At 44.3% G+C, this 15,776-nt stretch overlaps 2 protein-coding genes across 3 annotated transcripts in view; both read left to right on the top strand.

Annotated features, from left to right (window-relative positions):
- The window catches only part of KLF11 (KLF transcription factor 11), a 469,199-nt gene that overhangs the window by 332,910 nt on the left and 120,513 nt on the right, over positions 1–15,776 (top strand). The window lies entirely within an intron of this gene.
- The window catches only part of HPCAL1 (hippocalcin like 1), a 48,179-nt gene that overhangs the window by 27,571 nt on the left and 4,832 nt on the right, over positions 1–15,776 (top strand). For both annotated transcript variants that reach the window (XM_069850524.1, XM_069850525.1), the window contains exon 2: positions 15,009–15,411. In XM_069850524.1, coding sequence (XP_069706625.1) covers positions 15,034–15,411 — 378 coding nt within the window. In that variant the 5' untranslated portion in view covers positions 15,009–15,033. The remainder of the gene's footprint in view (positions 1–15,008; positions 15,412–15,776) is intronic.

Genomic DNA, 15,776 nt, shown 5'->3' with positions numbered 1-15,776 from the left:
GACGTACCCAGCTTGTGCCTGGCCAAAACTACCTGTTTGCCCCAATTTACCTCCAAACGCCGTTACAGCATAGACTAAAGTTTTGGCAAATGATTAACCTTGCAGTGTTTTTGCATGGTTTTTCCCCATCCGTTTGCCTGCATGGTAACCCAAGGTCTTAATGTAAAAAAAAACAAACCCAAAAGTACTTTTCTCAGTGGCAAATCTCTCATTGACTGCAAGCACCGTGTGTCTGTAAGGGTGTGTGAACGTGTGTTTGCTGAGGTTTCTCTGCCCATACAGCAGATTGTGAGGCTTCTTATGCACCAAGGGGATGCAACCTGCTTGTAGTATTCAGGGGTATTTTCAGTCCCTTTTTTACCTGTTCTACTAAAGGGGGATTTTATTTTTATTTTCAGAGCAAACTGCCTAATAGCCTTTCTTTTTGTTACAGCTGTTCCTCTGCTACGTCAAATCTTTAGAATGGAAAAAACCCCAACAGCTTACTACGGATAAAACACAAATACATGTGTGTGCGAGAAGCTGCACTTGCTCAACATGTTTTCTAGTACACAGATCCTATTGAATAACAAATAAACAGTGGTTGTGGTCTCCCCCATTTAAGGCTGTGGTTAATTTGTTTAGTTGGTTGGTTTTGTACAAGCCTGATGTTTTGTTTTTAAAATAAATACACCCTTATTCCCTGCTCTCCCACTGGATGGGCAGTAGTTGTCCCCAGTCACCTGACGTTACAGCTGGAGGAGAACCTGAAAAATCCTTACGTGGCATGCACCTCTAGGTTTTACATGTGGTGATACTCCAGAAATGTGTTGGATCACTTATTTCTTAATGTTGTTTTTCCACTGATCTCTTCCATTAGACCTTCGCAGCAGATGGGTTTTGAAGCTCTGCATTTGGGAGTGCTCAGATCAGATATCTGATACCACAACACTGCTGTTTGTCATTAGCATATAAGAAGATCAGGGTGTGGTTCTGAGAGAGTTGTGTAACCCTGGGGAGAGAAGTCACAGAAAAGGCATGAAATGTAGGGGTTGTCCAACTGTGAAGCTGCTCATCTGGAACTGTGGAGAAGAGCCCGGGCAGAGTTGAACACAGATTGACCCAAGACACTAGGGTGAAAAGACAAATCCCTTTCTTGGATGAGTTCCCAGGGCAGATAAGGAAACCTGGTGTCACCGTGCAGGTGTGGGCGAGACCCATTCTGACGTGGTGCAGTGTGGTGTTGGGGGCCAGGAGTCAGGGCGCTGTCACTGCGGTAAGTGCAGAGGAGGATTTCTACAACAAAGGAAATGTGTATCCGAAAGGAGGCAAGAAGAGCTTGGTCAGTTAAGCCAGGAAAGCCAAGGCTGACGTGGGAGTAGGTGCTCTCTATGTGTGTGCGTAGCAGAGGGGAATTTCTAGAGAAGATTATGTTGGGACCAGAGCAAATGCTGTAACCAGCACTGAATATGTTCAAGCTGGAAGTTAGAAGATGGTTTTGAGCTGTTGGAGGAATCAGGCCTGTGACTGGGGTGATGAGAATAAAGCCTGGCTGGCATTAGGGATGAAGCTCAAGAAGAAAGTCAGTGAGTGATGCTACAACTGCCATACTGGGGCCTGAGCTTGGTGAGCTGGATGGTCCCATCCCCTGCTGAGTCCCCACTGCTAGCTCAGTAGAGCAAGGGAGTGTTGCCAGCACCATTAGTTTGGTCTCAACAATCCTACCAGGAGGGATAAAGCTTTTCCAGGATTGTACACAAGTAGCTGTTGTGTCTCAGCAAGAAAAGAAAAGAGAACCAGGGCATTCTAATGCTGTTCGTATCCCGGTGTGACTGATGAGCCCTTGTTTGATGTGAGCTCCCCTAATACTTACCTAAACATCCAAACACGAATCTGTGTGACATTTTAAGGTTCTCAATATGACCCTATTTCCAAGAGCAGCAGCTCATCCTTGGAAATATCGGAAATAATGAGTATTAACTGCATTAAAGTGCAAGTATATTGAGATACATCCACTCTGGCATAGCTCTGTACAGAAGCCATTAGGAGAAAGCGGAGTAATGGAAGCTTATAGGATTCTGAGGTAGCTTGGAAGCAACAAGTAATAACCTGTAATAGCCAAATTTTTCCTGAATTTGCTGGAACAGTGGCACTAAGCATCTTCACTTCAGCGCAGGCCCCTGGTGGATATGTCACCTTTCCAGGGCTGGCACTTGGGCAGGTCCACTCCTCTTACTTCTGGCTGTGAATTTGGTGTCGCCACAGGCTGTTTCTTACTGCATTTTGTCTGGTTTCAGCCCAACAAAGCCACCTTCTCAGTTGAGTGCTCACCGTATTGCCTTGAGATGAATTAGTAGAGATAACTGGGGAGTTCTGTAACAACAGTACATTTACTGAACACATTTTGTTGTCCAGTGAACCCAGAACCTGGCAGATAATTGCTATGAGAAATAGTTTTGACTCTTTCACTCCCTTGTAAAACCACGGAGGAGCTGATAACTTTATCACTCCCAGTTTTGAACCAAGCACAGTTTTGATGGCTATCTCAACAGGTCAAAACCGCAGACGTCTGTTCCAAGCCAGTGGGTAATTGCTTTGTGCAAAGCTATTCATGAACTAATTTTTTCCTCCAGGAAGGTGAAGTTTATTTATTCAATCTCCTTTCCAAGCAATGCCATTTCTTTCCAGAGACCGTAGGAGAAATGTGTGCACAACTCCATTCTTTCCGACATGCCTGTGTCTTTGTTTTTGATTTGAGAGTATGATTTGGATTGTAATTTTTCTGCATTGCTTCTTAATCTGTCTAGCCTGATGTTTTCCAAACCCGTGGTTTCCTTCCTACTCTCCTTTATTTTCCATTATTGAATCTTCCAGCCCACTGAAAATATCTGAGATGTAAATTTAAGCAACTTTGGCACAGCATGTCGTCTTCACTTGGGTTAATAGTCAATGGATGCTCCAACACGCTAAGGGTGGGCTGAAGAATGACTGACAGGCTTCCTTCTCTGGGCTGAGGGCAAGCAACAGGGCAGACAAGAGGTGCAACAATGGAATATATACATTAAAACAAGATGGGTGATATAACTGATGCAAGATGTAACTGTAATATAACTACAGAGAAAAGATCTGTACTTAGGATCTGATTCTGTTACATGCAAGCAAAGTAACTAATCCATCAATATTCATTAGGAGTGGGGATTTTTTGGTTCCCTGCCAGTTAGCTGCTTATCAGTACTGTTGTCCAACCTACAGGTTGTCCTGACTCTGATGTTCGTGGTCTATGGAGGGAGGAAGGGGGGAGGGAAGTAAGGTCAGGTGCAGCTAGAGAGAGAGGGATGGAGCTGGGAGGGGTGGACCAAGCAAGTTAAGTGTCTCTGTCTGTGAGAATAAAGGGCCTGCTGCAGGCCATAAGAGAAAGGGCTAAAAGGTAAACGGGACCGAGAACTAACGTGGTGTCAAAGTGGCATTGCGAAGTGTGTAAGTGTAACTTCGTGGTTTTCCTTTTTCAGCAAAGGATGTTCTTGAGGGGCAAGTCTGGCTTTGTACCTTTGCTGGGGGAGCTGAGCACCCTGTCCTGGGCTTTCCACAGTCTTTTTTTGTCTGGACAGTGCTGGTCATAATGGAACTATGGGCAGTCCAGCCTTACCCTTCCCACCAACAACTGCAGTGGGGCAGCCACATCCCATGGGAGACCCCCAGCAGCCTTCAGCTGGGTCCCAGACAGATAGGACTTTCTTCTAGCAGCAACGCATTTGGTCTTCAGCAGGTCTCAGAAGCTGGGTTATTTAAAGCAGTCGTCCTTTCTGTTGAATGTAGGAAGTAGGAAGCGCTTCCTCTCTGTAGATCTCTATCCAAAGCTTTTGTCTGCTTCCTTACAGTCCCACCCTGCTTGGAGTTGCTCCAAAACCTAGTATGCTGGGGTGGTGCACCATTGTTCAATAGGAGCATCCTCAGCTGTGGCCTCTCTCCTTTTCCAGAACAGAAGGTTTCAGCACTAAAATACCGAAGAGCACTGTCCTGGGCTGGGCTGTGGGATATACAGATACCCTTCTTGTCTGCCCTGCCCCACCACCCCTCCTGCAGTTGGAAATGTTGGTGCTGCAGAAAGGAAATACAGGGACTGACCTTCCTCAGGGAGCCTGATTGATGCTTGGTGTTGTGTTTTAGTTGTGAAACTTAAAGGAGGTCTCAAGATAAGTCTGACAAGTCAGGATCTCTGCAAGAGAGGGTCAAGAAACTTAAAAAAAAAGTTGTTAACCACAAGAATGTGAGGGCCTGAAATGCTTTTGAAGTACTGCCTACCCTCTTCACAGCCTGGGGCCGGAAATTTGAGACTATTTCTGTTGTGCTGGGTTTGTCTTAGGAAAGTCCAGCAGCAAGATTATGCCTGTGTTAGCAGAGGGAAGAGAGAAAAGACTGAATGGAAAGCTCAGCCAGGGCAGAGCAATAGATGGAGGATCTACTTGGTGCCTCCATGGTCCAGACTGTCTTCAGCACAGCAGATAAATCTTCACCTTCATCTGGAAGGAACTTCTTCCCCAATGGCAAGCATCCACGTTAGTTTTGGAGCTGACTGGCCTCACCCTGAAGGTGGTATGTTCACTGGCCTTCTTTTCTCAACTTAGAAACTGCCAACAAAAGGCTGTTAGCAGACTTCAAGGCGAAAGGAAGCGCCCTCGCTGTTGTGTACTGAAAGATAGTGGTTGCATACACCAGGAGAAGGCATCACTTCAGAAACTTTCAATTGGTGCACCACCCTCTACCAGCATAGCCCTTCTTTGAACCACCCTGTCCTTTAAACACTTTTTTCCTGTTCCTCTCAAGAGGAAAAAATAAATGATAAATTACTGTGTTGATGTTACACGAATGTTGCACTTACGGAAAGGTCTTGTTGACATGGTTTCTCACACAGGATACCTTCTCAAGGCAGAAAAGTCACAAAAAAAAATCCAGGAAAATATATATATCATCCTAGGAAAGGGACATTTAAAAAAATAATAGCCTGCTGGCTTCCGTGGATCTTGGTTTGTGAAAGGTATTCTGAGTTGGTGAAAGTGTTGGATTTAGTAGGACTTTCTGTAGCCCTGTTAAAGTGGAACTGAGTAGTAGTTCATACCAAGAATAACTTCGGGTCTATTTTTCAGAGACCAGAGCAGCAGATGAAAAGATCAAAAAGTGGCTGAGGTCAGCACCCTGGTGTGGCCAGACCCAGAAGAGCCATGGACAGAAAAGTTTTTACGTTAAGGTTTTAAACTTACTGATTATGTGCTTTTTTTGATTATTATTATTTGCCTTTGCTAAAATAAAGCTCATAAAGATAGTGCCATCTGAGAGACTTTAAGGGTGGTATCAGGAGTGGGTTTGCTCCCTCGTCTGGTTCTTCCCCCTATGAATATCTGCCTTCAATATTGCTGTTGAGAGAAGACACTTGTTTCCTGTTTTTCCAGTCAAGACCTTCACCGATGCCGCAGTGAGGCGGTGGGACAGGATGTGCCTGTGTGTGGTCTCAAACGGAGGTCAGCTCTTCTCATTCCATGCTTGGATGCTGAGGTGCTTAGTGTTTCAAGCCCATTGCATCTTCCTGTTACTGTACCCAGTTAGGGAAGAACATACACCCATTTGGCCGGTACTGGCATCACTTAGATACACATATAATGTTCATCATGATTTCATTTATCATGTGCTGTCTTACCCAGGCTGCTGACTGAGACTCAGCTTCAGGCAGCCCTCGCCCACTGTGCTGAGAAAAGCAAATTTGGTGTGGATATTATTGGGGATGGAGCCACGTGATCGAGGTTAATGATAAAAGTGATGTATGGAGTGCGGATGGCGTGGTTTCCTTCTGAGGCGATTTGCGTTCAGGTGTTGAATGCTGTGCAGAAAAGCCAGAGGAGAGAAGGGATCTTCATAGGGCTGTTCTTAGTGCGACTAAAAATGTCATCATGCGTCTGGGTCGGGGGGGTCTTCAGCTGTCTCCTCTGGTATGGAGCAATCGCTTTCTCTTAGACAGACAATCGTATTGCTCTTCTGCATAATTTATAGTGAACATATTTAAAAGCAAATCATGCTGCTGAGTGTTCAGGATGAATGCAAGTTGCAGCTACTTAGTGCATGGGCTGGGACTGGAGGTGTCCTGCTGTGCTGCTGCATCAGGTGATGCTTGCCATGGACTCAGCTGCTGGGAGAGCCCAGCAGCTGCTGACAGCTCAGTGAAGGGGTGTTGCCCATTTCTGTACTGCTTTTGTAGAAACTAGTCACAAAATAATCCAATGTCTCCTGTTTTCTGGAGATCTCCTATTTTTAAGTGAGGCGAGATGGGTATTGACTCATATTACTGAGCATCATCCATGCCCAGAGAGATGCTCTGTCATACCGTTGATGGTCAAGTACAGGTGTCTTTCTTCTCTCTGCAACAGGCGTGGAAAATGGCACTTTGTGTTCAGGGTCCATTTAATAGGGACGCCAACGCCCTGCTCATCCCCACAAAAATCAGGTCTGGAGTTCACACCGTTGAGGCACTGCCTTGGGCAAAGGCTTAAAGGCTTGTGGTTGTCATGATACTAACCTGAGCACAAACCTCACATCATGTTCTTCTTGAGATTCTTGTGCCCAAGACATGCTGGGCATGTGGCTTTCCTGCACATGATAGTAGTTGGAAATTTTGGCTCCTTGATTTTAAAAATAAATCATATAAATCTCTTAAGGCTGGTACAATCACCTGCAGCAAGACTTGAGTACTGTCCTTGGCTAGCATAGAGCTGTGGCTGATTCCTACCAGCAGATTTGGTCTTTTACTGCTGGAATTGCTTCATCCAGCAGGACCAGATTCCTTCCTTATATGTGGGATGCTGTTTTCATCTAGTTATTTTACAGCATTTTTATTTCACAGGGTTTTTACACCTCTGCCAGGGAAAAAAAGCAATAAACTCTAGGTTTGCTTTTAGATTTTTAACTGCAGCATTTTTTTCATTTAACAAACAGGAAGATTGAAGTGTGAAACAATTAGGTTACTATTATTAGAGATTGCTACTGAATGGGAACGAGAGCAGTGTTTTAAGAAGAATTTTGGTTTAGTGGAGTGTATTTTTACGAGGAAGTTAACCAGTGGCTTTTGTGCTATTTTAAAGTTGTGATCTGTGGGGAGAGAAAATAAAGCTCATTTAGAAAGCTAGATTAATAAAATAAATGAATGCATTTATATTAGATTTGAGATTTTTGGAGCAAAAGTTTGGATAGTAGTAGAAATTGATAACAATAGCTATTTATATGGTGGGTGAAAATGTTTGCTACAGTCAGTCTAGTTTTGTTGATTTTTTGCCTCCCAGTGTTCCAGTATTTTTAATTAAGAAATGTTGTTCAAACTTCTGTTAAAGGTAGTTAGTTGCTGTGTCTCCAAAGCCACTTTCTTAGGCACGTTTTCACTAAGCACACCTGTGCTAAATGCTTATTTAGAAAAAAAAAAAAAAAGTTTCTTTCCACTCTTTGAAAATAAACCCAGTTCTCTTCTCTTCCCTGTTTCAAATTAGCAACCCTGAAATCTCCTTGATTCCTCCAGCCCCTGTACCTCAGCGCACCTACAGCTGGGGAAGGGGAGAATGTCAGATCTCTTTTTTTTTTTTCATTTAGGTATCATTAGCAGTGACCAGCCTCTGAGGGCTGATTATGTCTGACACTATCTCTTTAGCAAGTGTCATTGTCCCCAAACTCTCCATGTGAACAGCTCTGATGTTGCCGGGTTCTGTTGCCTGGCTCTTGGTACTGTCATACTCTGGCTAATTCTTCTGAAATTTAATCTAGCTTCCTTTCTCCCAGGGCTGAGATTATTGTGTAGAGAATTATTCTGTGATATGCTTTCATCATTTAAAAAAATGGCATTGTGTGATACATTTAACATCCAATGATAAAACAGCCTAACTGTGCTAATTCTGTGGCTTTAATTATATTAAAAATATAATGAACTGTGCTGATTTTTGTCACTGTTCTTCCTCTTTTCTAAAAGGTTGCAGTGTTCTCTCTGATTTCCCAGTTCACATCAGGCACCTTTCCCTATTCTGCCACCTGCACTCGCAGAGCTTTATCACAATAGTATCTTCAGAGAACATGACGTGAGTTTTTCCTCATGCAACCCAACCTTCTCAGAAAAGACCTTGTGTGCTAAGGCATTGTGCTGACATGTTTTCCGTACTCTGTAATATTGTGTAAACAAACAGTAATTTTTTATTTTTAAGCCTTGCCAGCCATGCACAGCATCTGAAGACAAAATAAGGCTGTCTGGTTCTCCCTTGATTTTGTTTTAAAAAAAGGAAAGGGCAAAGGGAGGAGACAAGGAAAATCCACTCATGATGTTCTTTTCCTGTCTGCAATCACAAGCTGCATTGCTGCCCAATCTGCTCCCACCCAAATTAACCCAATTTCCTAATTTACTCAAAATATTTCTATGCTTTTGCATTGGGAATATTTGTCCTTTACAGTAATAAGTTCTCTTCCCCAAGCTGGAGAACGTTATAGAGAGGAGCTCCCTGAGGAGCTGTCACTTTTCTGGTCCCAATTCAGGTCTCATTATTTCCTCATTAGCCACAGTTTGTGAATGTATGGAGTTGTTTTATGCTTCCTTTGAGTCTTTGCAGTGAATTTGTCACTGTGCCCTGGATGGTAAACTCTCACCTACCAGTGATGGGGGCCAGATATCAGTGAGCGCAGCAGCAGTGTGCTAGGGCTTGTTGCAGTGACTGTCAACTGCAAATGCCTCTGTACCATGTACCGATGGTGCAAAAAGAAATGGTTCTTAGGTTAATGCATCAGTGCTTAATGCCAGACACTAATTGTTTTTCCTCTGTAAATCAGGAATGTAATCCTGAGTGAAGTGACTTCAATAGACATGAGCAATGACCTGTAAGTGAATTTATTAGGTTTCATCCATTGCTGCTGACTTTGTGAAATTAATGTGCCAGCCTGGAAATATTCCTTTCACGTAGCTATTTGTGGGATTAGAGCATTTGTAATTGTATCTTTCTTTGGTAAGCTGGGGGTAGGTGGTTATTTATAATGGGTTTTCATGCCAGACGTGGGATCAGGTTTTTAAGACCACAGAGTTCCTGGGAATGTGTTTATGGACAAACATACAATGTGCAGTGACTCAAGGTCTGTCACCAATTCACTGTGCCTTTTGGAAGGGCATTCCATATAGATACATGAACTGCTACTGAGTTTTCTGGAACTGAAAACGTGGGTGATACAGGAGATGGTCCTTCCCCTTTGCCCATTTCTTTTAATAAAATCCTTGAAAGGATTTAACTTGAAAGTAAGTTGCAAGCAAGCAATGTCACTTATTTAAATAAAAGACTGATTAGTCATTGAAAGTGAAAAATTGAAAAAGCTAATTTATTTATTCAGTATGGTTTGTTCTTTGCTTGTCAGGTTTCATTTCTCTTTCGGTTTCCCCGAAGGCAGCAGAGGAAGGAACTTCAGCTTCTCGATGCCAGCCTTTCGCATCTCAAACCCCGCAGTGTTCCTTCAGGGTTTGAATTTTTCGCAATGATTGAGGTTTCTCTTTTGTCTTGCTGCTTCTACTATTAACTGTTCAAGAAATTGAGATATTCCTTGTTGCACTTCAAACTTTATCAAAAGGTGTTAGTTTTGGCCCCAAGCCTGCAGCTTAGGAAGGCAGAGCAGGTGCCACAGTAAGTGGTACATGAGCGTTGGTGCTGCTTTTGCTGCAGGGCAGGAAAGAAGGTCACGTGAGTTTACCAGGCAGGGCCATATATCTATAGCAACGTATTTGTATATCCTGTGCCTTCTCTATTGCAATGCTGGTTGCTTAGGTTACTCGCATTAACACATGTAACAAAATCTGCTCTGCCTCAGAGTTTATTTTCTGTCCCAGACCCCTGTAATTGCACATTTCCCCTCCCGGTTCAGATCAGAGCCATTGACTGGCTCTGGGCAAAGCATGGCCCAGAGGATGTAGTTATAATCCCATTTTGCAGCCTATTTGCTACATTATCTTTTCTTAGCTAGCTGGGGACAACCCATCTCCCTCATGCAGCTTGGCCTGTGGGAACTGGAGTCTTCTAAAATTCATCTGTGCGTTGACTGAGTTGGTGAGCGCTGGTGCTATCAGGGCCTAAAATATTTTTCCCTGAGGGTTTATTCTTGAAGTGTGGCAGTAGAGATCTCTAGTGACAGAGGCTTTTATTTCAACTACCTGTGGGGTTTTGTGGGATTTTTTTAATACAAGGATTGAACTTTAAAAAATACAGTTTCAGAACAAGGCACCACTGTTGCTAAAGTGGCCCGTGGGAGTAGGACCTCGTGGCTCTCGTCTTCACCTGGCCATGGGAAAAAGGATATTGAGGCTATTTCACAGAATGGCTGAGATCAGATGGGACCTCTTGAGACAGGTAGCCTAGTCCCACCTCTCTGCTGAAACAGGGTCAGCTAGAGCAGGTTGCCCAAAAGAATGACCAGTTGTGTTTTCAGTATCTCCAAGGATAGAGACTTCCTCTAGGCAAATATTTTTTTTTCCCAGCAAAACTTTGCTTAACGGGATGCTCACAAGGCCCCTTGTGGGCTAAATAAATCTTTTTGTCTGTTCTCCTGTACCCCAAGGCAGAAGGCATCAGTGAAGAATCTGATGTTCTAAGTGTTTTGATAAAAAGATTTTCCACCTGCATGGGAAAGATGCTTTCATTTCAGACCGACTTGGAGCAGTATTTGCTGCCTGGCTTATGCTGTGCATTTGCTTTGGGCTCCAGCGGTCCCAGAGGCACCGTGCTACAGCTTCAGGACCATAATGGATCCTGGACACACTCGTTGTGTTTCGTAAGTGAGCACTGTGAGAGAAATGGTGCTAGATTTCCCCCTGCAAAGCAGATAGCTCAGATAATATAAAGAGTATTTATTCTGTTTCTCTGTGCACTGTCTTTCTCCGCAGGAAAGCGCCTCTGTACTATAGACAGGCATTTCCTCTGTTTTCCTCTTTTTATTAACACATCAGTATCCAGGGGGTTTTGCACAAGGAAGTACAGCTTTAAGGGATCATTCCTCCTTTTGCAGCCGTAACTGATGTCCTAAGAGGATTCCATAAGTTGTTCAGTTCAAGGGGGTTTTGCCTTCAGAAGGTTTGCAGTGAAAAAGCTGGGTTGGTCTCTGGGTTTGTGCACAGAGAACGTTTCTACCCACAGTGGTTGACTGCAGAGTTCATGTGAATGAAGGATACACTGAGCTTTGCTACCAAGTATTTTAAATGCTTCAGTGAGTGAATGCTGACAACCAGTCCATCTATTGGTAAAAAAGCAGAATTGCTACTTTAGCTGTTCAGAGTTAGTTGTGGTTGCTTACCGTAGTGCTGCATAACTACCCTGCATCTTGGTTTCAGTAAAAGACCTTTTTTCCTCATTGCTAGGCTTTTGCCATGAGATTATTGCTTAGTTTTGATGAGCCTAGAAGGAGGTTCGGGTGGGAGTTCTCTGTCATGTGGTTTCTAGCCTGGCTGGATGTAGGCAGTGACACCACATAGCTGTAACAAAAATGTTGGTGTAAAACTGGAACAAAAAATCATCTGCATTTCCCCTAATTGAGCCTTAGATGACCAAACATCACTTTAATGAGCAACAATATATTTGTAAAGTCTCCAGTTAAACTTTCAAGATTTTCCTTGATGTGATCAGCAGAAGGACATCCTTTGTGCCTTTTTGTTAGTGCCGTGATAGTGCCTGATGCTCTGAGGGATTTTGCTGGTCAAACTAAGCAGGGATGGACCTTGCTGCAATGTATGTGACATCACTTCCCTGGATTTCACCGTGATATAATGGGAAATGAGGGACTGGTGTGTTGGAGTTAGGTCTCCACTGAATGTCCCAGGCAGTGGTGGATGCAAGGATGTCTCTTGTCCCTTGCCTTCTACACCCACTGCAGCAAGTGATTTGGCTGGTATGGGCTTGTTAAAAAAAAACGTCCCACAGCCCTTAATCACCGGACTGACCTGAGCATCCCAGACCCATTCCCTGTGATTTCCATTAGCAGACATCTTCTGAGTGGTCTTGAGGCTAAATCAGCCCCTGAGCCTCTGCAGAGTGATTTGATGAAAGCATTTTATAGCAATCGAATGAAATGTCAGTTGGATGCCAGCAGCAGGGATTGCTGTCGTGATTAATGAGATATTTAGGCATTTCATTTTGGAGGAGCTACCTGCAACACAATTCACATCAAAGCTGTTTTTTTTCTAGATGGGCTTTAATAAATTAATGTTAATGTTGGTTATTTAATTATTCGTAACAAATTGGTTACAACAACTGCAGGGTTACATTTGGGTTGAACACATTATGAAGCCTTTCAGAAAGCTCATGTGTAAAAAAGGGTTGTGTTCAGAGCATTGCACATTACTTTTCTGATATAAATGTAAAAGAGGAGGAAGGATTGAAATAACATTTAATTTGTTGAATGCAGTCTCTACTTGAATGTGAAGCTTTTGAAGCTGATATTAAATGAGCATCCATCCGAATAACAAGTAGTGAAATCTAATAAATGAAGTTAGCATCACAGAATCATGTCTTACCTATCTGTTGTCTAGCGGCCTCTATTTTTAAGGGAACAGGAATAATAAAGGTATTATAGGAACAGGGAAAATGGTATTAAACCTTTTCAATCCTCTTTTAAGTGCCAGCTGGAAGTTTTACTGTATGTCCCCCAATCCCGTGCGTGATTAAAGCTGAGTTAATTTCTGCTTGAAGTCCAGCTCCTGTATTAACAAGTCTCTGTTACTCCTTTTGCCCTTTTCCCAGGGTTGCACCAAAGCCCAGGCAACTCCAAGACAGCAGCTAGCAGGGCAGGGACTGCTTCTGAACCAGGACAGTAGCTCTTAGGAAGCAGCCCGGAATCGTGAAGTGAAGGATTTCAGTGAAGGACAGGACCTTAAGGCGCCTCCTTGCCCAACGACAGAAACACAGCGTTACAATTTCTGCTCTTAAAAAAAAAGGACCATGGTCAATTCATTATTTGCTCTGAGCCACTGTTTTCTGCAAATTGACTGCGGCAGAGTAGAATATTGTGTTTTCTGCCTTTGGCACTGCAAGGATGAATATCTGGAGCATGGGAGATTCAAAGATGGAAAGGCAGCAGGAGCAGCTGGGAGTTAGTCGTTTAACTGGAGGGCAGCCCAGTGCTCTCCTAGGAATGATGCTGGCAGGAACTGGGAGCTGTAGCATCCCTGTGTGTTGGGAGCAATCAGAGGTATGTCAGGGGGCCGCAGAACCCTCTGGGTAAAAATAAACCTTTCGAGCTAAAATATTGGCAGCTTTTCTAGAAAACAGAAGTGCTAGTGATAACACAGTTTTCCGTTAAGCCCAGTGCATTGAACTAATGAGCAGCTGGCTCGTTTTTGTCTGCGAGTATTAAGCCACAGAGCAGGATGTGGATTTTTTACATTGCTGAGGCGATGCAGAGGCTAAGTGGAATACAAATAAAACAAGCTTAAATTCAGCTGTTGAAAATCTCTCCGTTGTAGAGCAACTTAGTTTTTGCTGACCCTTAACATTTTTTTTTTAGGTTCTTATGCATGCCTGGGATTTTTAATCTCTGGAAAGTGCTTAGCTCCTGTTACATTTTTTTCTGGACTCTGCATGCTTTGTTGCTCAGCTCTTTCAGTTTCCGAGTAGCCATGTAGTCTTGGGCTGTTACTAACCTTCCTTCTGCACCGGCTGTGAGCGAGCCTGACAGGAGCATAACAGGCTGTGCAGAGAAATGTCACTTATGGTGGACCAGTCACAGGGGTTTGGATGTGACTTTGTGTGAAGCTTGTGAATCAACTTCTTAAGTCTGAGGAAGGAGATGCAACTCAAACTCTTGCTTGAGAGCTCTGTTTCCTGTTGCTGAGAAGCCATAAAAGGCTGAAAGGGATAAAAGCCAGAAATATATAATGATTTGGGGTGTTTTTGCTGTTGTTTCCTAAATGCAGATTTACCATCTTTCATATTGTTGGAGCTTTCGTGTTGCTGGGCAGCCTTACCTACCCAGTCACCCATGCATCATGTGCACTGTGAAGAGAAGGGACAAACCCAGCTGCCTCCTGACATCCTGATAAAATCCTGAGGTTAAAATGTCCTTTTGCATTTTTAAAGAGCCCTTTTCTCTGCTTGTCTGTGAAGGCAGAGGATCGCAATCTACTGAAAAGTTGAAGTCTCTTGTGCCGGTGCTGCTGTCACAGCGACCTATCTGCTCGTGCTGCTTCCATGGTTGAGGAAAAGAGGCAGAGGTCTTTCAGGGTGATGCTGTTGAGCGTGAGCTGTGCTGAACTCAGCCTTGCTGCACCCTCCTGTCATCCCCAGGGTGGTGCAAGCAGTACGGACCCAGCCCCACCGCCCTGTGACGCTGCTGTGGGGCAAGGGAAGCAGGGAGTGAGGAGACACTCCATAAGCCAAGAGGTTTCAAAGAGCATCCCAGCTAGTGCGAACATGTCTGGCACAGAGCTGCCTGCCCCTCACTTCACACCCACTTACTTTTGCTTTTGAATGTATAGATTTCAATTTTCACTGCTTCTGCTGTCCCTGCCTGCTCCTGCTTGGTCATCGTAGCAGATCAGCCTGTCAGGGTGGGTCGGGAGTTGGAATCCAGACCAAGGCGTCACAATCCATATAATGGAGGAGTGAGACTGTAGCACAGAAATAAAATAGTGAGGATTATTATTTCCCAAATAATAAGGATTATAGAATCACCAGGTTGGAAAAGACCCATCGGATCAAGTCCAGCTATAACAAGGATTAATAATAAGGATTCATATTTCTCAAACAGTCCCTCCCAAATGGCCTTCCTTTGTCCTTCAGCAGCACACTAGTAACTGAGGGAGCCTGGAGGAGAGGAAAAGAGGCCAGATGAAATAGAGATATTTTCCTAGTGATTTATAGCATCCTTTTTGTCCTCTTGCCCCTTGCCCCATGCAGGGTCTGCATTTCCTGCAGGACTCTGCCTGCTCCCCAGCTCCTCTCTGCTGAGCGGGGCCAGAGCTCAGGCTGATGCTCCCTCTTGCTTTGCAGCCACTGAACCCGGATCCAGAAGAGGATGGGGAAGCAGAACAGCAAGCTTCGCCCTGAGGTGCTCCAGGACCTGCGTGAGAACACCGAGTTCACAGACCACGAGCTGCAGGAGTGGTACAAGGGCTTCCTAAAAGATTGCCCAACGGGCCATTTGACTGTGGAAGAGTTCAAAAAAATATATGCGAATTTTTTCCCCTACGGTGACGCGTCAAAGTTTGCGGAGCACGTCTTCCGCACCTTCGACACCAACGGCGATGGGACAATTGACTTTAGGGAATTCATCATTGCCCTGAGCGTCACCTCTCGGGGCAAGCTTGAACAGAAGCTGAAGTGGGCGTTTAGTATGTATGACCTGGACGGCAACGGGTACATCAGCCGTGGGGAAATGCTAGAAATAGTGCAGGTGAGGCATTGTCTCTTTCAGATTTTAATCGCGTTGTTGTAATCTCTTTGCTCTAAGACGTCTGGAGCTGGAGGTGTCTGATGTGCCCAGCTGGCTCCTCTTGTGGCAGCAGTGGCTGCCCCAGGGTGGCTTCTAAGCCCATGGTCCCCGATGGGGCATTGCCAGCCGTGGTAGGACCTCTGAGGTGCAAATAAGGAAAGAGCTGGAGAGATGAACGTGGTGTTTTGCAGCTGGTCTGCAGCCAAAATCTTGCAGCTCTCCCTGGGGATTTGTTAGTGGGGTGTTGATGGGATGAAAAAAACCCTAAATGCAAATTTCACTGACCTGATTAGTCTCAGAATTGATACTTTGAAACTTCAGCTCTG

This window comes from Phaenicophaeus curvirostris, chromosome 2, assembly GCF_032191515.1.
Source record: "Phaenicophaeus curvirostris isolate KB17595 chromosome 2, BPBGC_Pcur_1.0, whole genome shotgun sequence".
NCBI lineage: Eukaryota > Metazoa > Chordata > Aves > Cuculiformes > Cuculidae > Phaenicophaeus > Phaenicophaeus curvirostris.
This window is presented reverse-complemented; position numbering and strand designations above follow the sequence as displayed.